Source organism: Coregonus lavaretus (genome assembly GCF_964263955.1).
Source record: "Coregonus lavaretus genome assembly, chromosome: 33".
Lineage (NCBI taxonomy): Eukaryota > Metazoa > Chordata > Actinopteri > Salmoniformes > Salmonidae > Coregonus > Coregonus lavaretus.
Window position 1 is genome coordinate 12,124,277 of NC_140020.1, and position 25,596 is coordinate 12,149,872.

Below are 25,596 nucleotides of genomic sequence, written 5' to 3' on the forward strand. Positions count from 1 at the left end.
ATTTTAAGTACCCAGGTTCATGTGAGCTCTGGGAGCTTGAGAAAGAAAAAGTGGGAAAGCAGGATAGAGAGTGAGAGAGAGGGAGGGGGAAAGGAAAAGGCGGAAGAGCGATCGAGGGAGCTGAGCTGGCACAAAGCGCCCCTCTGTCTCCTCTCCAAACACACCTTTCTGTGGCTTACTGATCCGAAGGAGAAATATTTCTCTACATAACTGCTGGCCTGTTCTTAGACGTCCAAGCCCAGACCACTTGTTTATCCACCAGTCTGTAGATCTATTGCCTAACACAAGCACATTCATATTAGACTCATCTCTGCTTTATTCTTAAACTTTTTACAGTTAAAACATATTTGAAACCACTTACACATTTTAGATGAACATGTTTGTTTACACTACACACATGCTCTATAGTGAGACAGTTTATGTGATTTGTTTTATTTTTATAGAAGTGATATTCTCTGCTCAAGCATGAGTGTACAGCAGGGTTATTCAACTCTTACCCTAAGACAGGGTTTCCCAAACTTGATCCTGGGGACCCCAAGGGGTGCATGTTATGGTTTTTGCCCTAGCACTACACAGCTGATTCAGATAAACAATGTATCATCTAGATTTGATTCTTTGAATCAGCTGTGTAGGGCTAGGGCAAAAACCAAAAAGTGCACCCCTTGGGGTCCCCAGGACCGAGTTTTGGAAACGCTGCCCTACGAGGTCCGGAGCCTGATGGCTTTCTGTTCTAACTGATGAGTGAGAAAGTTACAGACGCACAATTATCATACCCCCAAGACATGCCAACCTCTCACATTACAATAACAGGGGAGGATAGCCTTTTATTTTTATTTTTTTATTTTTTGGTGGGGTGGGGGGGGGGGGTGGTATGATATCTATGCCTCTGTAACTTTCTCAGTCATCATTATTCACAATTCATTCAGGACTATCCGTAATCGTGGTGGCATCCACATTAATGTAGAAGTGTTTAGAAAACATATTCTATTCTTATTTACAATAAAAGTGACTACAAAATGACACAATACATTATTTACCATTCATTTCTATTGTGCACAAAATAATCTGAAACACAACCAAAACAAACAGCAAATGCATCCAACAAGTTTGTAGAGTCACTAGCTTGATGTAGTCATTGAGTGCTATGAATATGGGACCAAATACTTCACTTTTTACTAATTTATATATGTATATGATGGTGTCTATAGACAGTATATGAATAGAAAAGGTATGTACAGCAGTAGTTATATAGGATGAGCCTTGACTAGAATACAGTATATACATATGAAGTGGGTGAAACAGTATGTAAACATTATTAAAGTGACCAGTGTTCCATGTCTATGTACATAGGGCAGCAGTCTCTAAGGTGCAGGGTTGAGTACCTGGTGGTAGCCGGTTAGTAACAGTGAATAAGTTCAGGGCAGGGTACTGAGCGGAGGCCTGCTAGTGGTGACTATTTAAAAGTCTGATGCCCTGGAGATAAAAGCTGTTTTTCAGTCATTCGGTCCCAGCTTTAATGCACATGTACTGTCTCCGCCTTCTAGATGGTAGCGGGGTGAACAGGCCGTGGCTCGGCTGGCTGAAGTGTTCTTTTAGTAGTAGTAGTAGTAGTAGTAGTAGTAGTAGTAGTAGTAGTAGTAGCGGTAGTACACTGCAAGAAGTGAAATCTAAGCAAGCCTAAATATCTTATATTGAGTTATAATTCACAAAAAAATTGTGTTTTTACTTGTTTTTTCTTAACAAGCTAAATTATCACTCAATGGAAGATACTGTTGCTTATTTTAACCTAAAAAAGGCTTAATACAAGTACTTTTTCTTATTTCAAGATATTTTTCAAGATATGTTTTTGTAAATAAATAAATAAAATAATTTAAAGTGAATTTTCACTACTGTAGTAGTAGTAGCAGAATGCCTATAGAAACAGGAGGTTTTTTTCTTCAGATATGGGCACCACGTCATTGCTCTCTATCTCGCTCTGCTGTGTGTGCCTCTTGCTAACTGTCACTCAAACGGCGAGGAGCTGAAGCTCATTGGCAAAACATTTAGGGAAGATGGCGCCGCACAGCTTCCAGAAAACATTGGCTTTCAAACTAGGGATTTGTGGCTAATTGAGGTAAAACAGTAATTCTGCTCATAGATTATGCATGTATGAACTACACATTGACACATCCAGCCCAAAGCAGGATGTTTAAAAAATACTTACTAGTCGCCAAAGTTCCGGAGCATGTCTTTAAAATGAGTCCAAGATGTCAGTTGCTGCAAGTAGTCTAGAGGCAGAAGTACACTGAATGATAGGTCAAGGCATTCTAAGCATTAGACCTCATCAGACTTGATGCCCCTTAAAAGGTGATAATGCAATGCCTGGGGTGAGAATATTATCAAACTCAGTCCTACTACATTGTTGCTGTTAGTGTATTGAGAAGTGATTCTTTGAATGTTTACATTTTACTAGTCTCATTTGCTATACAAATGTTAGTGGCAGTGTTTAATAACACTTCAATAGGAAAGGTGCCAGGAAAGTCCAACTGAACTAACTGAGAAGCAGATCAAAGAAAGGGAAGCTAAGTGAGGAGATTAACTGACAGTCAGCCCCCCTGGTATAGAGTGACAGACAGAAAGACAGGCTGATTTTAAACCCTGTGAGTGTGGGGGCACAAGCTGCTCATGTGTCCCCTTCTGTGGGCAGGATAATGGGCCTAGGATGGAGGTGCTGAGGCTGGGGTCACGCATACAAACACCCACACATACCTGTATTTGTTTCTTAATGAAGTGGAAGGGCCTGTGGCATCCTGATGCCCTGCTGTACACACACAGTCTCACTCAATTCAATTCAATTCAATTTAACATGGGATTGACATGGGAAACATATGTTAACATTGCCAAAGCAAGTGAAGTAGATAGTAAACAAAAGTGAAATAAACAATAACAATTAACAGTAAACATTACACTCAGAAATTCCAAAAGAATAAAGACATTTAAAATGTCATATTATGTATGTATGTGTATACAGTGTTGTAACAACGTGCAAATAGTTAAAGTCTCTCTCCCTCTCTCTCTCTCTCTTCTCTCTCTCTCTCTCTCCCGCTCTCTCTCTCTCTCTCTCCCTCTCTCTCTCTCCCTCTCTCTCCCGCTCTCTCTCTCTCTCTCTCTCTCTCTCTCTCTCTCTCTCTCTCTCTCTCTCTCTCTCTCTCTCTCTCTCCCGCTCTCTCTCTCTCTCTCTCCCTCTCCCTCTCTCTCCCGCTCTCCCTCTCTCTCTCTCCCGCTCTCTCTCTCTCTCTCTCCCTCTCTCTCTCTCCCTCTCTCTCCCGCTCTCTCTCTCTCTCTCCCTCTCTCTCTCTCTCTCTCTCTCTCTCTCTCTCTCTCTCTCTCTCTCTCTCTCTATTTCGCTCTCTCTCTCTATTTCGCTCTCTCTCTCTCTCTCTCTCTCTCTCTCTCTCTCTCTCTCTCTCTCTCTCTCTCTCTCTCTCTCTCTCTCTCTCTCTCTCTCTCTCTATTTCTCTCTCTCTATTTCTCACACACTGATCTGGAACGCAGCCACATTGTACTACTCTTTCAGGCAAGACTCCCCTTCATGAATGATCACTCTCTCCAGGTGTATCATGTATTTTTCATAATGTCCATACATAATGGTTCTTTTTACTTTATGAATCAAATATATGTATAGCGTATGGAGTTATGAAAGCTTTTCTCTTATGGCCAGTGCATGGCAGCAAAACATTCCAAAGGTCTTGAAATAGTAACCCTGCCAAGAGTTTTGTAACTGCCTGTTGCATAAAATATACTTCTCCTACCACAAGGGGGCACTCAGAGCAATCTGAGGGAATCTTATACTACAAACAACCATTGGGGATTTGTGATTGGTGCATAAAGAGCTCCTACAGAACCTAAGGCAACATGACCTCATATGCTTTTTACATAAAGACACAAAATGGACCAATCAAAATGTCCCACGTTCAGGCCAGAGCTTCTTTCATGAACTTTATTGTGCAGTAAATGTCTCTGGTGTTCAAACAGAGTAGTTCTTTTTACTGTCACTTAATTAAATATATGACCCGGTGTCTTGAACTTGACAGTTACAGCACAATTATTCACACTTCTGTTTACGCCGTAGGTGATCACTCAAACAACTTCACAAAAATGTTTATAAAACCTTTCTGACTGCTTTCATAAATGTTGAAACAGAGCGCCACCTCCTCCTCTCCTCCTCCTAGGAGCCAGCTGTCTGACAGGTCCCCTAGACAGGAGGGCCTTAGGGGACATTCCTGTCCCAAGCTGTGCCACTCCGCTCTCAGCCACTCATCAATTACACACACCTTTCACATCATCTCCCACTTAAACACAGTGAAGAAAATGCCTTTGACAGTTGCTAGAAGTGGGTTTAGTTATAGAAACCATCTGTGGTTAGAAATACTGTATGCTGGACTGAAGAATTAACAGCATGATGCTTTGGCGGTAGTGTGACGCATCCTCACATAACGCAACTTATGAAAGGTTTATGGGTTATGAAAGGAATGTTCATGTGTCGATCTTCAGGGCCCTCAGGCTAACCAAAGATTCCCCACATTTCCCCCCACGATTTGACTAGTATATTAATTAAATTAAAATTACAAATGTATTGTTTTATAGATATAACATACATTAACATTATTAGTAGTTATCCTTGAAACACATCATTCAAAGAATCTTAAAAGATAAAGACGAGAAGAAAAGGTGGAAATTGTCATGAAAAGATTCAGGCAGAGGCTTCCCATCCACACACGACTGGCCTAAGCTCATTTACAACCCTAACCCTAACCCTAACCCTAAAAGATTCAGGCAGAGGCTTCCCATCCACACACGACTGGCCCAAGCTAATTTATAACCCTAACCCTAACCCTAACCCTAAAAGATTCAGGCAGAGGCTTCCCATCCACACACGACTAGCCCAAGCTAATTTATAACCCTAACCCTAACCCTAAAAGATTCAGGCAGAGGCTTCCCATCCACACACGACTGGCCTAGGCTAATTTACAACCCTAAACGTAACCCTAGCTTCATGTCCATATTCCTGTTCAACCCTAACCCCAGCCTCAACCATAACCCTAACCCTAGCTTCAAGTCCACATTCTAGTTCAACCCTAACCCTCCACCACAAACCTAGCCCTAGCTTCATATCCACATCCCAGTTCAACCCTAACCATAAACCAAGCTTCATATCCACATCCCGGTTCAACCCTAACCCTAAATAAAGCTTCATATCCACATCCCGATACAACCCTAACCCTAGAGTCATATCGACATCCCGGTTCAACACTAGCCTCAACTCTAACCCTAACCCAAGCTTCATATCCACATCCCGGTACAACCCTAACCTCAACCACAACCCTAACCCTAGAGTCATAGCCACATTCTCGATCAACCCTAGCCTTAACCAGATCCTTAACCCATTGTTTCATGTCCACATCCCGGACTCCCTCACCTCCGGGCTGCATCCAGGGGTCTCCAATTAACGGAATTCAGGGAATAAATAATCTGCTCTCCTCCTTTCCTCATCCCTTCCCCTCTCTTCCTCCCCTGCTCCCCTCCTCCCCTCCTCCCCTGAAGTGGCTGAGCAGTGGCAGGGAGCCATACATACAATGGGTGACAGTCCTTATCAGTAAACATTGGGAGAGAAAAGGGATATGTATGAGGGTAACCACTGTATTACCTCCCCTGTGGAATGACAGGTATGCCATGTCATTTTATTGACTGTCCAGACCAGTGGAGACTGCTGAGGGGAGGACGGCTCATGATAATGGATGGAATGGAGCCAATGGAATGGCATCAAACACATGGAAACCATGTGCACAGGTCCTGAGTTACCTGAGGGGCATCTACAAGTCAACAAGGGACGTCTCATCTGCAAACGCAGACTTTCCAGTTAGTAGAAAAGGCACTTAACTTTTCCTACTGGCACTGACTTTTCTGATAAACACTTTGTTGAGGGAAAATGTACATGATACGATTGTGATGTGTTGTTGTCTCACTTAACTATCTTAAGATTAATGCACTAATTGTAAGTCACTCTGGATAACAGCATCTGCTAATTGAGAAAACATTAAAACATTTAAATGTAAAATGTTAGTATACATCAGGGCTGTTCAATGTCAGTCCTGGAGGGCCGAAACACTTATGGTTTGTGTTTCTACCTGGTAGTTAATTGCACTCCCCTGGTGTTCCAGGTCTGAATTAGTTGATTAAGATGAAAACCAGAAGTGTTTCAGGCCTCCAGGACCAACATTGAACAGCCCTGGTATACATGTATGTGTTTGAAAAGAAGGTGTCCCTCTCAATGAGTCTGTCACTTACATTCTGAGGTCAAATATGCCCTTTCTACTCCTCATTCTCCACAAGTGACCACAGCTATCATCCATTGTGTTGCAGATGCTCTGTTGTGTACTCTGGTGAGATAAAATAATTGCAGAAGGATCCAATGTCCTTGCATTCCATCTAAAGTACATTTACCTGTGTAGATGGCAGCAGACGAGTATGGACAATGTTGGAGAAGAGAACTCTTGCCTATGGGTCAATGTAGTTTATGATAACCTCTACACAGCTCTTTCCCCATCCAGCCCTCCGTGGATGGGGCCTGCTCCAGCTCACTGGTCTGTAAACCAGTCTAAATAGTTTTTATTTTATTTTTGGGGTCTAAATAATTTAGCATACGCTACTTTCCACTTTGGTCACATTGGTGGAATTTCCTTCTTCATTCCCTCTTCTTACCACAAACCTCTTTATTTACTGCAACAACTAAGACTGTAGCTTTTTTCCACTATTTTTTTCCACTATTAAACCCTTAAATCACGGGTGTGCCTCAGCAAGTCACTCTCTCTGGGAACCTGTAGGTTGACCCAGATTTGATATGTGGTCTATTTTATTGAGGGTGACTTCTGATAGGGTTTATTTCTGACTCTAAGACCTTTGTAGAGTTTCAGCTCACCTGGAGAACAGAATATTCAGGTTCTCTGGCCTGCTTGGCTGAGATTTTGGTGCCTTGTCTGACATTCTAGGAGTATATGGAGTGTTGTGTCCGGGAGCGGATGGCATTGGCTTCATCTGCATTAAACCTACTCCAGACCGCTGCCCAATTCCCAATGCCCACTGCCCACGGCCGACCACCCAGCCACTCCAGGTCTGTGACAGATCTGCCCAACGTTATTTACTGGAAATAGCCATTTGCCATTCACTGGCCCAGCTGTTTGCCACTTTACTAAGGTTTTTATTCCTGTCCTGGTGATGTCATACCGTTGCCTGCAATATCCAGCTCACTCAAAGACGAAGTTTCCGTTAAGAAATCCCCACTTCCCCATTGAACAACGGTCAGTATGTTCTCTGTACTACAGGTAGCTATTTTTCCAGTGATCAGAAGTGTTGATGAACGGTGTTCACTTTTCCTCTGAGCACGAAGGTCCAAACAGATGCCAGCTAAATGTAATCAATCTACCTCGCTCTCTGTAACGTGAACTGATAGTGGGCATTTCCACTGAAGCTGATAGCATTTTTGTTTTTGTCACTCTCATCCATGATTGAAAGCTTTCGATTTCACAGCCATCACTGTTTCTTGTAGACCATTTATACTGAACAAAAATATAAACGCAACATGTAAACATGTAAAGACTGCAGAAATGTTCCATATGCACAAAAAGCTGCACAAATTTGTTTACATCCCTGTTTGTGAGCATTTCTCCTTTGCCAAGATAATCCATCCACCTGACAGGTGTGGCATATCAAGAAGCTGATTAAACAGCATGATCATTACACGGGCCACTCTAAAATGTGCAGTTTTGTCACACAACACAACGCCACAGATATCTCAAGTTTTGAGGGAGCGTGCAATTGACATGCTGACTGCAGGAATGTCCACCAGAGCTGTTGCCAGAGAATTTAATGTTAATTTCTCTACCATACCATAAGCCGCCTCCAACGTTGTTTTAGAGAATTTGGCAGTACGTCCAACCGGCCTCACAACCACAGACCACATGTAACCACGCCAGCCCAGGACCTCCAAATCCGGCTTCTTCACCTGCGGGATCGTCTGAGACTAGCCACCCGGACAGCGGATGAAACTGTGGGTTTGCACAACTGAAGAATTTCTGCACAAACTGTCAGAAACAGTCTCAGGAAAGCTCATCTGCGTGCTTGTCGTCCTCACCAGGGTTTGCAGTTCGGCGTCGTAACCGACTTCAGTGGGCAAATGCTCACCTTTGATGGCCACTTGCACGCTGGAGAAGTGTGCTTTTCACGGATGAATCCCAGTTTCAACTGTATCGGGCAGATGGCAGACAGCTGGTATGGTGTCGTGTGGGCGAGCGGTTTGCTGATGTCAACGTTGTGAACAGAGTGCCCCATGGTGGAGGTGGGGTTATGGTATGGGCTGGCATAAGCTACGGACAATGAACACAATGACATTTTATCAATGGCAATTTGAATCCACAGAGATACCGTGACGAGATCCTGAGGCCCATTGTCATGCCATTCATCCGCCACCATCACCTCATGTTTCAGCATGATAATGCACGGCCCCATGACGCAATGATCTGTACACAATTCCTGGAAGCTGAACATTTCCCAGTTCTTCCATGGCCTGCATACTCACCGGACATGTCAGATGATCGACGTGTACGACAGCGTGTTCCAGTTCCCGCCAATATCCAGCAACTTCGCACAGCCATTGAAAGGAGTGGGACAACAAATCTATAGACTAGGACCTAATTTATTTATTTCAATTGACTGATTTCCTTATATGAACTGTAACTCAGTAAAATCGTTGAAATTGTTGCATGTTGCGATTATGTTTTTGTTCAGTATTTGGCTTTCCTTGTCATTAATTGACTTCATATTTGTTTGTTGTCATCTTTATGAAGAAGGCATTTGCCCTTTATGGCACTCCACATTTGATCCGTATCAGGGATAAACAATAAACAAACAAATTGTCACTCATTGGCTTCCTGTTCTCCTCTCCACGTACCAGACACAGAAACAATTCACTGTATGTTGCCTATTCACAACACTGCCATTTACAGGATCTAATGCATACCCACTGGGCACACACTGGTTGAATCAACGTTGTTTCAACGTTATTTCAATGAAATTATTTTCAACAAATAAGATCACCGCTGAAAAAGGTCTGATGCAAAAAATATCTGATGTGATTGATCAAAAGACCAATTAGTGGAAAAAATATCAGAATTGGTCTTTCTGTCTAAACGCAACCTAAATCACTTTAGACACAGGAAAACTTCACATGCTGAGTTTCACATGTGAGTATGATAATGATAGTCAGTGGCAGCCATTTCAACATCCCGACTTTATTGAGTCCCTCCCTGGCTGCAATGTTGTCATTCATTCATTCATTTAATGTTGTCGTTTAGGAGGGGTCATATACTGTAGATGTTTGCATTTGTGTTTTGTGTATTGTCCTAGCACAGTACGAGAACCCGGTACTGGAGCCCCACACCTCTCAAAAGAATGCAGAACATCAGCCCCTCTCCGCTTACCCCTGGGTGTTCCATTTCATTTTGATAAATGGTTGTGATTTGGGATGTCCGCTGAGAGCGATGGGCTGCAGCTCACTGAGAGAAAAGAGCGCTTGCCGTGTTCAAACATGTGACACCACAACAGGGGAAAGGATAAAATGATAAAACAGAGGAATGGGAGCCGGGATGATGGGTAATTATGGAGTTGCCAGAATACAGCTCTTTCATTGATGTCAGGGGGTCAAATCTTAATCCCTTCTTCCCATGGCATTAATCTGTTGCTTTTGTCTGGCCAGTTTAGCCAGCTCTCCCCTGTTGGCATCTCTATGTCAGATGAATCATTGGATGCCAGAGGGAATCTGCATTTCTTTAGAGCTGTATTAGTTTTCCACTGAGGGCACTTGATGGTGTTTTGCAACTGTAGTGTCCCAGGGGGAAGGCAAGTGGATTTATAGCTGACCTTCAAAATATTCCCACGTCATTGTTAGGAATTTGATTGTTGAAAACATGTACCGTAAAGCAATAACACACATATACCTGTACACACACACACTTTTTAAGGAGTTGTCTGGGTGATAACTTTAGGCTAAGGTTGACTTCTATTGTGCATCCCTCTTGAAATTTGATTCACTCTGTCACATTTGAGAATTGGTCTTCACTTTATCTCTATATGTTATGTGTAATGGGCTTATATATGACTTATTCCCACTGTTTCTGGCTCTCACCATGCAAATACACAGAGAGAGAGAGGGAGCGAGAGAGAGAGAGATATATAGAGATTTAAACAAATGCAGTCACTCAGCAGCACAAAGAGCAGCTCCTCCCTCTGAGTTGAGACTCCACCCCCAGGATCCAGGTCCCTCCCTCCCTGTACAGAATGGTTATATTACCTTGCAAGTGCAGTGCGGCGAGTTCACAACACTGCAGACAGCAGCAGCAGCCTGCCTGCGCTCAGGGTTTACTACACCACAGACAGGTGTGACTTCATCTGAATGAGGACTGAATGAGATTTACACAAACCAGCATCTGTAGTTTATCCTGAGCTCTGTGAGGTGTCAGCTGCCTCTCAGCCTTCTGTTCCACTCTCAGTCCATTCAGAAGTTTAAGATCTTTGGTGGCAACTTGAGAGAGTACTGTTCTGTTGGACCTCTTGTATCTGTGGTGATACATTAGGGTAGCGTCTGCATTGGAACAGCAGCTATGGAAAGAAGCATGAATTTTGACGAGATTCTTTCTCATATCGGTGGCTTTGGCAAGTTCCAGAAGATCCTGTATGTGTGGATTTGCCTCCCCCAGATCCTTCTGGCGTTCCACATGCTGATATCCGTCTTCACGGGGGCCGTCCCCCCTCATCTCTGTCGCTCCACCAACACCACCTGGCCCTTGGCCGCCAGCTCAGGCGCATCCAACTTCAACTTCAGCCTGGTGACGGGCCCAGATGGTGACCCTGACCTGTCCTGCTCTGCCCCTGGGGGGGTTCCTGGCACCCCGCTAGCCCAGTTGAATCACAGCACCGCCCTGGCCCTTAGCGATGGCCACGACACCGGGGGTTGCCGAGGGAGATGGGAATTCAGCAAGGAGACCTTCCAAAGCACCGTGGCAACCGAGGTGAGTAAGTGGTGGTGCAGTAGAACAGACATGACGGGCAGGACAAGCGCTCGTTCTCTGTCTGGGGGGCTGGGGGGCTCAAACGTGATCAATACCCTCTGTTCCACATTCTCCTCTGCAGTCTGTAATGTGGAACTCATTTTTCCCCAGAAGCATTTTCGCTACTATGTAACAGTGTAGCGGTGGTGATATCTGAGCCGGAGCTAGTCTGGGTTGCTGGAGAGTGGAGGGTTGTGAGATGGACTCCTGTGGTGCAGGCGTCCTCTCTCCCTGGCCAGTGCAGTTCACTCCCCCCTTGACACACTATTACATGTGGAGCAGGGTTGGGGGGGGGGGGGGGGCTATGTAACTGGAATGCACTGATTGGGTCCCGTGCTGCTTGGGACGGACCCTCACGTGCCGTGTGTCAACCCTCACACAGCGACAGTAACCATAGTGGAATGGTCCCAGCCATCAGAATCTGTTATGATTTACAAACACTAGGATCAGACCTCCACTGTGAGGCCCACTGTTGGAGGCTGTCTTTATGATTGATAATAACTCATATTTTCTGTCACATTCCACACTGATTGATGTCAGAGTCCTGAAGGACGTTTAGATGGAATCTGTTGAGAAGCGAGGTGCTCACAGGGGCAAAGGAGTATTACACCACAGTCAAAATACAGTTACAGTGTTGTACAAGTGTGAACCTTCACAGTGTAATAGTCTATGTATAGTCAATCAAGGACAAAACACTGGTAACAGGGATATAGTATAATTTGAAATCTGAAATCTTATACCTAGTACATGGTTTATAAAGAATGTAGGTGAAAATACAGATGGGCTTGCCAATATGATGTAGCTTTTAACTAATTTGAACCCTCTGTCCTTGACAGTGGGATCTGGTGTGTGAAAATGCCAATCTGAACAACATTGGTTCCTCAATCTACATGTTTGGTCTTCTGGTTGGCGCTGTGCTGTTTGGTTCCTTAGCTGATAAGTAAGTATAAAACAACTATGCGTCTTCCACCATTGATACTTATGTATGTTTTATCAAATGTATAATTAGCTTGGTTCAAATACAATGAAGAGGATCCATGAAACATGTATTGTAGGTAGGTCACAAATGTAATAGAGGGTCATGATAAAACAAATATAAAGAGGGAGAAAGTCAAAACAAAAATGTAGCTCAATGAACACTTTGCAGCTTGTATTGCTATGTTCATTTGCTAGTATATTTTATTTGTGTATCTAGGATTATTCATAGAAAGTACACAGACAAAATGTCTGCACAGACTATTTCAGTACTAGCTGTCTTATTCATTGATATTTATAGGCGGCGGCAGTGATTTTATTTGAAATGCGCTCTTGTTGGCCAGTCAAGTCAAAAGTATTTGAAGCATTTAACACTGGGTATTTTAAAGAGTGCAACTAATTTGCAGCACGTCCCACTCCCTAACAGTCCAATTCATTCTCAACACACCCGTACAGTACCGTGAGTGAGGACACCTCAAGTGAAACAAGTTCTATTCATTTGAAAAGGTATAATCGCTCTCTTTCTTGTTTCAGGTTTGGACGCAGGAACATAATCCTGGTTGGTTTGGCTATTCAGTCAACCTTTGGGGTTGGTGCTGCTTTCGCCCCAAATTTCTACATTTATGTCTTTCTGCGCTTTGTGGTTGGAACCACTATTTCTGCTGTCATCATGAACGCATTTGTTTTAGGTTCGTCTCTCTCTCGTTCCCTCTCACTGTCTCTCTCATACACACCACACACATACACACACACATTCGTAAAGTTATTGACTTGTGATCTGAGAAAAAATTAAGATCATAAGGTGTTAGTTTTATGCTCTCTATACTGTTCTGTTTGTTCCCCCCAGGCACAGAGTGGACAGGATCAAAGCACCGGATGCTAGCTGGGATCATCACCGACTACTTCTTTGGGTTCGGCTACATCACCCTGGCAGGCCTGGCCTACCTCATCAGAGACTGGCGCAAGCTCCAGCTGGCCATCTCAGCACCAGGCTTCCTCTTCATCTTCTACATCTGGTGAGTCACTGACCGCCTGCAGCACGCCTGTAGCCTGAAATACAAACGGAATATCACTCACTTTCAATATCTTCAGTGAAGTGAAAGGATAATTCAGTTTGGATTCCAGGCTAGCAAGCCAACTCACTAAAGAAGAAATGAAAGAGAATGAAGAGGAACCCTCTTTTTTCATCAATAATCAAAACCAGATGGGTCATTGAATTCCATTTGGGAATACCTAAAGTATATATAAGTTGCAAAATTGTGTGCATAGTACCAAATTATTTTATTTTTTTGTTGATATTTTAGTACTAGTATTGGCCTACATCCTACCTCATGACGAAATGTATCTTCGTGTTTATATATCTTGTTCCCATGTTCCCATGTTGTTTATGTGTGTGGGTCAGTTTAACACCTTTCCTCTAAATTCTTAGGGCCCTACCGAAGTCGGCTCGGTGGCTAATGGCCAACCAGAGGAACGAGGAGGCCATGAATCTGATCAGGAAAGCTGCTCTGATGAACGGCAAACCCCTGCAGGAGGACACAGAGATATGTCAGGTGTGGTTACGCATGCCCACGCCCACACACACACACACACACACATAACTGGACTCAGGAGGACCTTGAGGATCAGGTGTGTTTTTTTTGTGTGAAGCTAATACAGTATCATTAACTTTGTCCCAAGGCTAATTGCTAAAGAGAGAAAGAGCAGGCTGGTGGACGAGATTAAGCTATCATTGATCATTATGAAATTCCAACAGCCTCGATTAAAGCACTTGCAAAACAATGCTTCTATGTACAAGCAATGTTGAGAGCAATACCGCCAAAGCCTGAGCATATTAAAGCGCTTTGCATGTTATCCCTCTATGCTGTGTAGGCATGTGGGACAAGCAAATTAGATGAGTTGCATTGGTGTGCTTTTTGCATTGATGAGCTCATTCCTTTTCTGAAAAGCATCATGGTGAAATGCTCAGAGCTAATATGCTCTTTTTATTTTCCAGGGGTACAAAGACATGGTGAAGATGGAGGAGAGGGAAAAATACACAGTCATTGATCTGGTCCGTACACCAAGAATGAGGAGGAATTCTTTGATCATGTTTTACCTGTGGTGAGTTGGCAGTAGAACATTGTCAGGTCACATTTCTTCGTGGGGCAAACATGAATTGATCAAATCTACTGTATCAACTACCACTTTATTGAGGTTTCTGTTTCTGCCAAACATTCATAACATTCATGTATCAAACACACTAATTATTTGATCTACTCTTTCCGTTATGGGTTGATTCACTTGATGTGGTATGCCAATGGAGTTCTCAGAACTGTTTCTCAAGGCCTCCTCAGGTCATTATGCTTGCTGTGTAAGCCATTTGAATTGCAGTGTATCACTCACTGAGGCAACACTGGAAGACTATTATTTGAATGGGAATACTTTACATAGCTTCCCAGGCACTGAGAAGTGAGTGTTAATGTAGAAAACATTGTCAATAGATATCACTATTGTAAAATGTTGCACTATTTTCCGTATCAAATCCAGTTTACAAGAGGTATATACTGTAATATTACTCTGTTAGAAAGTCCCTTGATTTTGCCAGGGTTCGATTATCCTGTCTGTGGCTAGAGAGACATTGCTGCTTCCCAGACATCTTTCCACTCTGCATGGTAAACTTCTGTCAAACCAGTGGAAGAAGGGAGTCCTTGTTTCACTGCAGTGACAGCAGTTTTATTAATCCTTCCCTTACCTCACCAGTGTTTCCTCTACCATTCCATCTCTGTGTCTATCCAGGTTTGTCAACGTGCTGGTCTATTACGGCCTGTCCCTGAACATCTCTGACTTTGGGATGAACATCTACCTGACCCAGCTGATCTTTGGCCTGGTGGAGATGCCCGCCCGGACCATCACCCTCTTTACCCTGAACCGCTCCAGGAGGATATCCCAGCTAGCCTTCCTTGCTGTGGGAGGCCTAGCCTGCCTGCTAACCATCTTCATTCCTGATGGTATGGACCATTCCATAGAAAACTCTGCCGTGTGTCAATACGTCTTTAAGATGTTTATACACATCCTGACCTACACTACAGTTCAAAAGTTTGGGGTCACTTAGAAATGTCCTTGTTTTCCATGAAAACATACATTAAATGAGTTTGAATAGGAAATATAGCAAAATGCATAGGAAATGTAGTCAGTGACAAGGTTAGAAATAATGATTTTTAATTGAAATAATAATTGTGTCCTTCAAACTTTGCTTTCGTCAAAGAATCCTCCATTTGCAGCAATTACAGCTTTGCAGACCTTTGGCATTCTAGTTGTCAATTTGTTGAGGTAATCTGAAGAGATTTCACCCCATGCTTCCTGAAGCACAAGTTGGATTGGCTTGATATGCATTTCTTACGTACCATACGGTCAAGCTGCTCCCACAACAGCTCAACAGGGTTGAGATCCGTTGACTGTGCTGGCCACTCCATTATAGACAGAATACCAGCTGACTGCTTCTTCCCTAAATAGTTATTGCATAGTTTGGAGCTGTGCTTTGGGTCATTGTCCTGTTGTAGGAGGAAATTGGCTCTAATCAAGCGCCGTCCACAGGGTATGGCATGGCGTTGCAAAATGGAGTGATAGCCTTCCTTCTTCAAGATCCCTTTTACCCTGTACAAATCTCCCACTTTACCACCACCAAAGCACCCCCAGACCATCACATTGCCTCCATCATGCTTGACAGATGGCATCAAGCACTCCTCCAGCATCTTTTCATTTGGTCTGCATCTCACAAATGTTCTTCTTTGTGATCCTAACACCTCAAACTTCGATTCGTCTGTCCATAACACCTTTTTCCAATCTTCCTCTGTCCTGTGTCTGTGTTCTTTTGCCCATCTTAATATTTTATTTTTATTGGCCAGTCTGAGATATGGCTTTTTCTTTGCAACTCTGCCTAGAAGATCAGCATCCCGGAGTCGCCTCTTCACTGTTGACGTTGAGACTGGTGTTTTACAGGTACTATTTAATGAAGCTGCCAGTTGAGGACCTGTGAGGCATCTGTTTCCCAAACTAGACACTCTAATGTATTTGTCCTCTTGCTCAGTTGTGCACCAGGGCCTCCCACTCCTCTTTCTATTCTGGTTAGATCCAGTTTGTGCTGTTCTGTGAAGGGAGTAGTACACAGCGTTGTACCAGATCTTCAGTTTCTTGGCAATTTCTCGCATGGAATAGCCTTCATTTCTCAGAACAAGAATAGACTGGCGAGTTTCAGAAGAAACGTGCCATTGGAACACAGGACTGATGGTTGCTGATAATGGGCCTCTGTATGCCTATGTAGATATTCAATAAAAAATCAGCCGTTTCCAGCTACAATAGCCATTTACAACATTAACAATGTCTACACTGTATTTCTGATCAATTTGATGTTATTTTAATGGACAAAAAAATTGCCCCAAACAATCGGAAAGGGGATTCATCAGAGAAAATGACTTTACCCCAGTCCTCAGCAGTCCAATCCCTGTACCTTTTGCAGAATATCAGTCTGTCCCTGATGTTTCTCCTGGAGAGAAGTGGCTTCCTCGCTGCCATTCTTGACACCAGGCCATCCTCCAAAAGTCTTCGCCTCACTGTGCATGCAGATGCACTCACACCTGCCTGCTGCCATTCCTGAGCAAGCTCTGCACTGGTGGTGCCCCGATCCCGCAGCTGAATCAACTTTAGGAGACAGTCCTGGCGCTTGCTGGACTTTCTTGGGCGCCCTGAAGCCTTCTTCACAACAATTGAACCTCTCTCCTTGAAGTTCTTGATGATCCGATAAATGGTTGATTTAGGTGCAATCTTACTAGCAGCAATATCCTTGCCTGTGAAGCCCTTTTTGTGCAAAGCAATGATGACGGCATGTGTTTCCTTGCAGGTAACCATGGTTAATAGAGGAAGAACAATGATTTCAAGCACCACCCTCCTTTTAAAGCTTCCAGTCTGTTATTCTAACTCAATCAGCATGACAGAGTGATCTCCAGCCTTGTCCTCATCAACACTCTCACCTGTGTTAACGAGAGAATCACTGACATGATGTCAGTTTGTCATGTTTGTGGCAGGGCTGAAATGCAGTGGAAATGTTTTTTGGGGATTAAGTTCATTTTCATGGCAAAGAGGGAATTTGCAATTGTAACCCTCTCACCAGGCTCGAATTTGACTCTCACAATATTACCTTATTTAGAATATCTGAACAGCATGGGATATTAGGTGAGAAGGACATCTCCAATAAGAATCCCTATTGTAAACTTGCTAGGGTGAATGACAAATAGGGTATTAACTTCAGATAGAATGATTATAGACTTGGTTATTATTATAAGGATATGCTTTCCTATGCATTAAATGAAACTGAAACAGTAAATGACTCCACCAATACAACAGAAATAAGGTTCAAGATCTATATTAATCAAATTTTCAATGTATTACATCAAAATAAATAAAAATAATAAACCCCAATGATTTTTCCACAACCCATGTCCAAATTATTTGCAAGCTTGCTTAAATCCTGGGCGCGTTGGAGCTCATAAAAAAAAAATGACGACATACATAAAGTCCCGAAGTCCACCCCACATTTGTAGTTACTCACTACTCGTAGATAATGCCTCAGCAAAATATAGTAGTTCCGTGCAGCTGTCCTCACAAGATCCACAGCGAACACAGCTATCAATGCAGCCAGTACTCGGTAGCAGCAACAGACATCCGTTGGAAACCCGAACTCGTTGATCGTCACAAGCAATTCTCTCCAAGTCTTGCACGATGCTAGGCTAACCTCTAGGATGTCGAATGTCTCCACAATGCGACGGCAGCTTCAGTCTCCACTAGGTCTTTCTTAACGAAATAATAAACACTCTCTTATAGAAACAAAATCAGGATTTCCCTTCAAAAAAACTCTGTAGGTATGGTTTTGTTCTCTCTTTATCGTTTCCTTTGGTAGTTTTTCCTTCACCAACCCCACTAACGTCTCTCCTCTCCCTTCTTTCAACCTTTTCCCTCTCTTTTCTTTCCCCGCAACCAGTCCACTCTCCCATTGGCCACAACTTAACAAGTTACCTCATTGGTCAAAACTTTAACGAGATACTTAAAAGTAAACCAACCTATTCACTTGTACATTTTTTTTAAACATTGCTTCAAAAGAAATGCATTAATGACATTCCAAATCAGGAGCTATTCGATCACCTTTTAAATCTAATACCAATGAATTATAACAAATAAACTCTATACTTGGTTTTAGCAAGGTATTACACAATTAATTGCAATTCATCTGATCACTCTTCATAACATTCTGCAGTATATGCAAATTGCCATCATAAAAACTGAGGTAGCAGACTTTGTGAAAATTAATATTTGTGTCATTCTCAAAACGTTTGACCACGACTGTACATGACGAGTTACAGTATCCTCCTGGCCCTGAAAAGACTTCAGTTAACTTTAATTAAGTTGTTTACCAGTGTAAATAAACCATGGCAGTCCTTGAATGATGTCATAGTTGTGTAGTTTTATAGCCCTGTTTATAAGGACTTAGCTAGTAGTCAATGGAAAGTCTTTGTGGCTTGGAACTTGGCTTTTGGTTGAAACTTAAAAACGTTTGCAAGCCACATTTATTATAACCAGAGTTTGTCAGAGACGTAACCTCCTGGATGTAGAGTTGTTATTAACTCCCACCGGTGCCCTCATGGAAGTCATGTCAGCCTTATATTCGAAGCCACTACCTTAGGTGGTTATGGTCTCCAGTAGGAACTACAGTAACTTAGGTGGTTACGGTCTCCAGTAGGAACTACAGTAACTTAGGTGGTTATGGTCTCCAGTAGGAACTACAGTAACTTAGGTGGTTACGGTCTCCAGTAGGAATGCTGGAGAGTGATTCGCATGGATGTAACCTAGAGTTACAGATGCTATACACACACAGCCCAGCTATTTATCAGTTTAATCTCTAACCCCATCACTTCTCCCCCCCCCCCCACATATACACAGATCTCTCCATTATTAGAACTGTCCTGGCTATGGTGGGGAAGTTTGGGATCACCGCCTCCTTGTCCATCGTCTACGTCTACTCAGCAGAGATCTTCCCGACTGTCATAAGGTGAGCATCTGACTCAAATGGCACCCTATTCCCTATATATTTTACATTTTAGTCATTTAGCAGACGCTCTTATCCAGAGCGACTTACAGTTAGTGAGTGCATACATTTTCATACTGGCCCCCCGTGGGAAACGAACCCACAACCCTGGTGTTGCAAGCGCCATGCTCTACCAACTGAGCTACAGGGGACCCTGGTCAAAAGTAGTGCATTACATAGGTAATGGGGTGCCATTTGGGACACACCATCGGAGTGTTCTGCTGACTAATGTGGACTGCTGATGTCTGGGCAGGTTTCCATCAGGATCATTCAGGGATAGAGCATTAGATCACAACATGAGTCTAACCATCCTTGGAGTTAATCCTCTCCCTGACTCTGTCAATATCTCTGTGACCTTAATTTTGTTGTTGAGGGTTGAGACGAGGTACAGTGGCTTGCAAAAGTATTCACCCCCCTTGGCATTTTTCCTATTTTGTTGCCTTACAACTTGGAATTAAAACAGATTTTTGGGGGGGTTGTATCATTTGATTTACACAACATGCCTACCACTTTGTAGATGCAAAATATTTTTTCTTGTGGAACAAACAACAAGTAAGACAAAAAAACAGAAAACTTGAGCGTGCATAACTATTCACCCCCCCCCCCCCCCCCCCCACAATAAGACAACCCCCCCCCCCCCCCCCCCCAATACTTTGTAGAGCCACCTTTTGCAGCAATTACAGCTGCAAGTCTCTTGGGGTATGTCTCTATAAGCTTGGCACATCTAGCCACTGGGATTTCTGCCCATTCTTCAAGGCAAAACTGCTCCAGCTCCTTCAAGTTGGATGGGTTCCGCTGGTGTACAGCAATCTTTAAGTCATACCACAGATTCTCAATTGGATTGAGGTCTGGGCTTTGACTAGACCATTCCAAGACATTTAAATGTTTCCCCTTAAACCACTCAAGTGTTTATTTAGCATTATGCTTAGGGTCATTGTCCTGCTGGAAGGTGAACCGCCGTCCCAGTCTCAAATCTCTGGAAGACTGAAACAGGTTTCCCTCAAGAATTTCCCTGTATTTAACGCCATCCATCATTCCTTCAATTCTGACCAGTTTCCCAGTCCCTGCCGATGAAAAACATCCCCACGGCATGATGCTGCCACCATCATGCTTCACTGTGGATATGGTGTTCTCGGGTTGATGAGAGGTGTTGGGTTTGCGCCAGACATAGCGTTTTCCTTGATGGCCAAAAAGCTCAATTTTAGTCTCATCTGACCAGAGTACCTTCTTCCATATGTTTGGGGAGTCTCCCACATGCCTTTTGGCTAACACCAAACGTGTTTGCTTATTTTTTTCTTTAAGCAATGGCTTTTTTCTGGCCACTCTTCCGTAAGGCTCAGCTCTGTGGAGTGTACGGCTTAACGTGGTCCTATGGACAGATACTCCAATCTCCGCTGTGGAGCTTTGCAACTCCTTCCGGGTTATCTTTGGTCTCTTGTTGCCTCTCTAATTAATGCCCTCCTTGCCTGATCCGTGAGTTTTGGTGGGCGGCCCTCTTTTGGCAGGTTTGTTGTGGTGCCATATTCTTTCCATTTTTTAATAATGGATTTAATGGTGCTCCGTGGGATGTTCAAAGTTTTAGATATTTTTTTATAACCCAACCCTGATCTGTACTTCTCTACAACTTTGTCCCTGACCTGTTTGGAGAGCTCCTTGGTCTTCATTGTGCCGCTTGCTTGGTGGTGCCCCTTGCTTAGTGATGTTGCAGACTCTGGGGCCTTTCAGAACAGGTGGATATATACTGAGATCATGTGACAGATCATGTGACACTTAGATTGCATACAGGTGGACTTTATTTAACTAATTATGTGACTTCTGAAGGTAATTGGTTGCACCAGATCTTATTTAGGGGCTTCATAGCAAAGGGGGTGAATAGATATGCACGCACCACTTTTCCGTTATTTAGTTTATATAATTTTTTCAAACATGTTATTTTTTCAATTTCACTTCACCAATTTGGACTATTTTGTGTATGTCCATTACATGAAATCCAAATAAAAGTCAATTTAAATTACAGGTTGTAATGCAACAAAATAGGAAAAACTTCAAGGGGGATGAATACTTTTGCAAGGCACTGTACGTCATAAGCAAGATAACTGAAGGTTACTTACGTAACCCAGTCCTATGAGAATATGGGTTAGATGTCTCACTATGGATATGTCTGGGCGTGTCCACAAACTTGATGTAACCAATCACACAACATCTGTTGGAGATAGACAGGTCGATTGGCGAATGAGGTGACCCCCTCTTCTCCATAAAGGGAGCCACTCATCCGTCAAACTGGTCATTCTCGAGCATGCCTCTCTTCCTTGCGCTCTTGAGACATCTCACTTATATTCTCATAGAACCGGGGTTACGTAAGTAACCTTGAGTTTTATTTCAAAAACTTGTTTTGATGTCTCACTATGTGATATGGCCAACTCCCATTATGCAGACATGCTCTCCAAAGCCAGGGTAGTTCCAACAGCATCACCCCTCAGAGGCTCCGACACTGAGGACAGTTGGCACCATTGAAGGTGCAGTGACGTCCAGTCGGTAGATGTGCAAGTAGAAGCGCAACGCGCAAACTGGACATAAACGTCCCTTCTTTCCTAGAGTTGAAGGGAGGAAGGTGGAAAGCCATAAGCTGTAAGACGAGACAATAGTAATTGCCGCTGACCTTAGGCATAAAGGCGGGGTTGGGTAACAACATTACTTTGGAAAACCCTGGGACAACTATAGGTATGAATGGTGGACTGCAGTGCGTGCAGCACTCTCACTCGCTATGCGGATGAGAGGGTAATCAGCAAAGTCGTCTTGAAAGAGAGATATTTAAACTCCATGCTTTCCAGAGGCAAAAGTTTGCTGAGAAATCGCCTCAAGCACAATAGACAGGTCCAAACAGAGGGCTAAAAGGCTTGGGGATTAGGCGTAAGCGACGCACTTCCTTCATGAAATGTCACACCAGAGAGTGTTACACAACTGTTGTTGTTGAAGCCTATATGACAGGCCGAGAAAGCAGCTAGAGGGACCTAAACAGTGAACTGTTTTTGGTCACACCACTTCTCGCAAACGTGCCATTGTTTCATACAGTGAGTGTGTAGAAGGGGCTCCTGGGTAGTCTAGAAGACTCCGAAGGCAAGTCGCATTCAGATTCTCTTCCTCACAGGCCATGCCCAGAAGGCCATGGTTTCTGAGTGAGGGTGGAAAATCAGTCTGTACGTCTGGGTCAAAATACCCCTGCGTAACAGGACTCATCGTGAAGCATCTGTGTTAGTCCTTTCTTAGCATGGTTAGCTAGCCTTGCAGCTAGCTAGCCAAGTTAGCTAAAGCCTTGCAGCGATGGCTAACCAAATCTCGATAGCTAGCCTTGTGGCGCCAGCTAAACAAAGACTGACGAGTAGAAAATGAATTTGGTTGGTACTCAACACTATCGACAGGAACTGAAGTACTACGTTCGGCAGTGTTAACCTCACTGTTCGCCTGAAAACAGTTCAGTAGGAAAACAAAAATCCAGTCGCACTGAGTAGAGCTTTAGTGAACACAGTCACTTCCGCAAGGAAGAGAGGCAAGAATGACCAGTTTGGCAGGCGAGTGGCTCCCTTTATGGAGGAGCGGGGCTCACCTTATTCGCCATTCGACCTGTCTGTGTCGAACAGACGATGTGTGATTGGTTACTTCGAGCTTGTGGACACGCCCAGGTGTATCCATAGTGAGACATCGAAACAAGTATTTGAAATAGCTTAATTTACCACCTGAGCTGCAAAAATTACTGATACCTTAAGCTAAGATTCGTAATACTTATTGATTGCATTTTATATCGATAGTAAATGTTGCTTGTGTTCTTTTTTTTATGTGGACAGACATCTTTTACCAACCAATGCCAATAATGTCTTTCCTCATTGCAATAGTCAACACTGACTCAATAGGTGTATAAAGGTCTGTTAATTCCTAACCCTAACTTTTGAACTTCTGATAAGGGCTGAAACAACTGTTGCATGAAGTCACAAGATTATTCTGAATGGCTGCTCAGTTAAATGACCTGTCCTGATTTGTCATAGACTCTTGCTGAAAAACTTTAACGAGCAAGCCTTCATGACCTGGTCTCTGTAAATTGGTATAATATCAGCTTGATCCCCTCTGTCAAAGATGCTTGGACCTTCTTTTTTTTATATTTTCAGTGGTATTGTTAACAAGCACACCCTCATAAAGAAAATGAGAATTAAAAACAGGTTCAGCCCCTGGTTCGACCGTTATCTGGCAGAGTTACTCCACCTCAAGAACACCATTTGGCGAAAGGCTCGGCACACAAATATTCAGGCTGACTGACTGACGTTCAAGCAAATGAGAAATAAGTGCACTCAGGCTATCCGGAAAGCCAAAGTTAGTTACTTTAATGAGCAGTTCTTTCTCTGTGGGTCTAACCTCAAGAACTTCTGGAAAACGTTTGTACCATGTTTGTGCTGTTACCATGTTGTGTTGCTGCCGTGTTGTTGTGATGTTGTGTTGCTACCATGCTCTGTTGTCATGTGTTGCTGCCATGTTGTATTGTTGTCTTCAGTCTCTCTTTATGTAGTGTTGTGTTGTCTCTCTTGTCATGATGTGTGTTTTGTCCTACATTTTAATTTTTTATCCCAGCCACCGTCCCCGCAAGAGGCCTTTTGGCTCTTGGTAGGCCGTCATTGTAAATAAGAATTTGTTCTTAATTGACTTGCCTAGTTAAATAAAGGTAAAAATATATATATATATATTTTCATAACATTCAAATCAGATTCTTATGTTTTCCATGATTTACCTAGTGTACATTTCTCTGACCCAAACAACCACAGTAAGAAGGGAGGCAGCAGACTAGCTGAGCAGCTGTTGTTAATTGTTTGGAGATGTGGCGGAACAGGTCTTGATGCACATTCTTAATTACAGTACTGCGACAATGTGAAGTTATTTTGGCTGAACACGTCTCCTCTGTGCTCCACAGGCAGAGTGGGATTGGTATGGGCTCCATGTGTGCCCGGGCAGGGGGAGTCCTGGCTCCCATCATTTACCTGCTGAGGGGTGTCAGTAAGAATGCTCCCATGGTTCTGTTTGGCCTGTGTACTCTGCTAGGGGCAGCCCTCACCCTGCTGCTGCCTGAGACAGCCCACCAGCCCCTGGCTGACACCATTGAGGATGTAGAGGGATCCAGCATCAGGTCTGAATCCCATCTCTATCCATTGAAGGGGAAGAGCGAGAGAATATTCTATTACATAGTATTTAATACTTTAAATTCCTTGGTATTTATTTGTCAATGTTATGCTCTGGAGATACAGCCTTGAAAGCAGGAGTGAACATCTTAGCTTGGGTTAACACGCATTTCAGATTGTACTATAAACTGTTATTACGGTGCTGAACTGGGGTTACCTGTAGGTTCATGTAATGTTAATAGTAATCCAAGGATATCCGCTTGTCTCGTCTAGTGAGGACTCAGAGGAAGGGAACATGAAGCCAGCCCTCTATGAGGAATGTCCAACAAGAAACCCAGACATCATAAACTGAAGAACTAGGAGTGGGACAAGGCACCAGTCCGCACTGATACTTTGAGACCTGTGGTACTGTCATCTGGAGTACTTCTAAGGGAAAATATCATTCCTCCAAGGAACTCAACTGTGCATTGTAAGATATCTGCTAAGAGTGTTTGAACACTTGTAAAGCTATTTCCTATTTCGTACATAAGACATTGATGTCACTGAACTGACATTTTATACAGTTTTGTTTTATATACATTTTTTAATTTGTTTTGAAAATATGTACTATATATTGATGTTTTACTGTGACTATCAGTTCACATTTTGATTGATAATAAAGTACAGTAGTAAAAGTTCATTTATGCACCAAATATCCATTTATCAGATTCTGTAAATACTGTCATGGACACACGAATGCCTTACTGTTCATCATGCATTGTGATTTCGTATAAAGTGCCCACACTGTGAACGAGCATAGATAACAAATTATGCAAACTATCACACATATGTAAGATGAATTGCTAACTCTTTTTTTCTATTTGATAATATAATTTTTTTTACTTGGTGGATTCTGTATTTGACATTCCTAACTCTCAATTTTAGAAGTGAATGTGTTTGAAGTTGATGTTGATCTGTGATCATGATGAGTCTTTTAAAAGTGTGCACTCTCCAGCACAGCAGGCTATAGGACAACTGCTCCACAGAATGTTTGTTAGAAAATCATGTTGAAATACTAGCCATCTGCTGGCAGCCTCCTACCAGCCAAGGTGTGAAAACAGCCATGGAATCTCAAGCGCCCATGTAACGGAGTGAAGAACGTACCATAAACTCACCCCACAGCAAGCTTGAAATGTTGCGGATGGAACTATCGAATAAGATATTT

The 25,596-nt window shown here is 43.1% G+C and overlaps 1 protein-coding gene across 1 annotated transcript; it reads left to right on the plus strand.

Moving 5' to 3' along the window:
- Positions 1 to 10,694: 10,694 nt before the first annotated feature.
- On the plus strand, positions 10,695 to 24,744 carry LOC311108108 (solute carrier family 22 member 6-A-like; the record flags this gene model as incomplete). The annotated part of the gene is made up of 10 exons (XM_084150746.1): positions 10,695 to 11,102; positions 11,978 to 12,081; positions 12,651 to 12,805; positions 12,964 to 13,132; positions 13,546 to 13,669; positions 14,113 to 14,219; positions 14,895 to 15,106; positions 19,089 to 19,197; positions 24,188 to 24,400; positions 24,666 to 24,744. 10 exons carry the CDS (start codon positions 10,695 to 10,697, stop codon positions 24,742 to 24,744), a joined length of 1,680 nt encoding a protein of 559 aa, XP_084006872.1.
- Between the last annotated feature and the right edge of the window lie 852 nt (positions 24,745 to 25,596).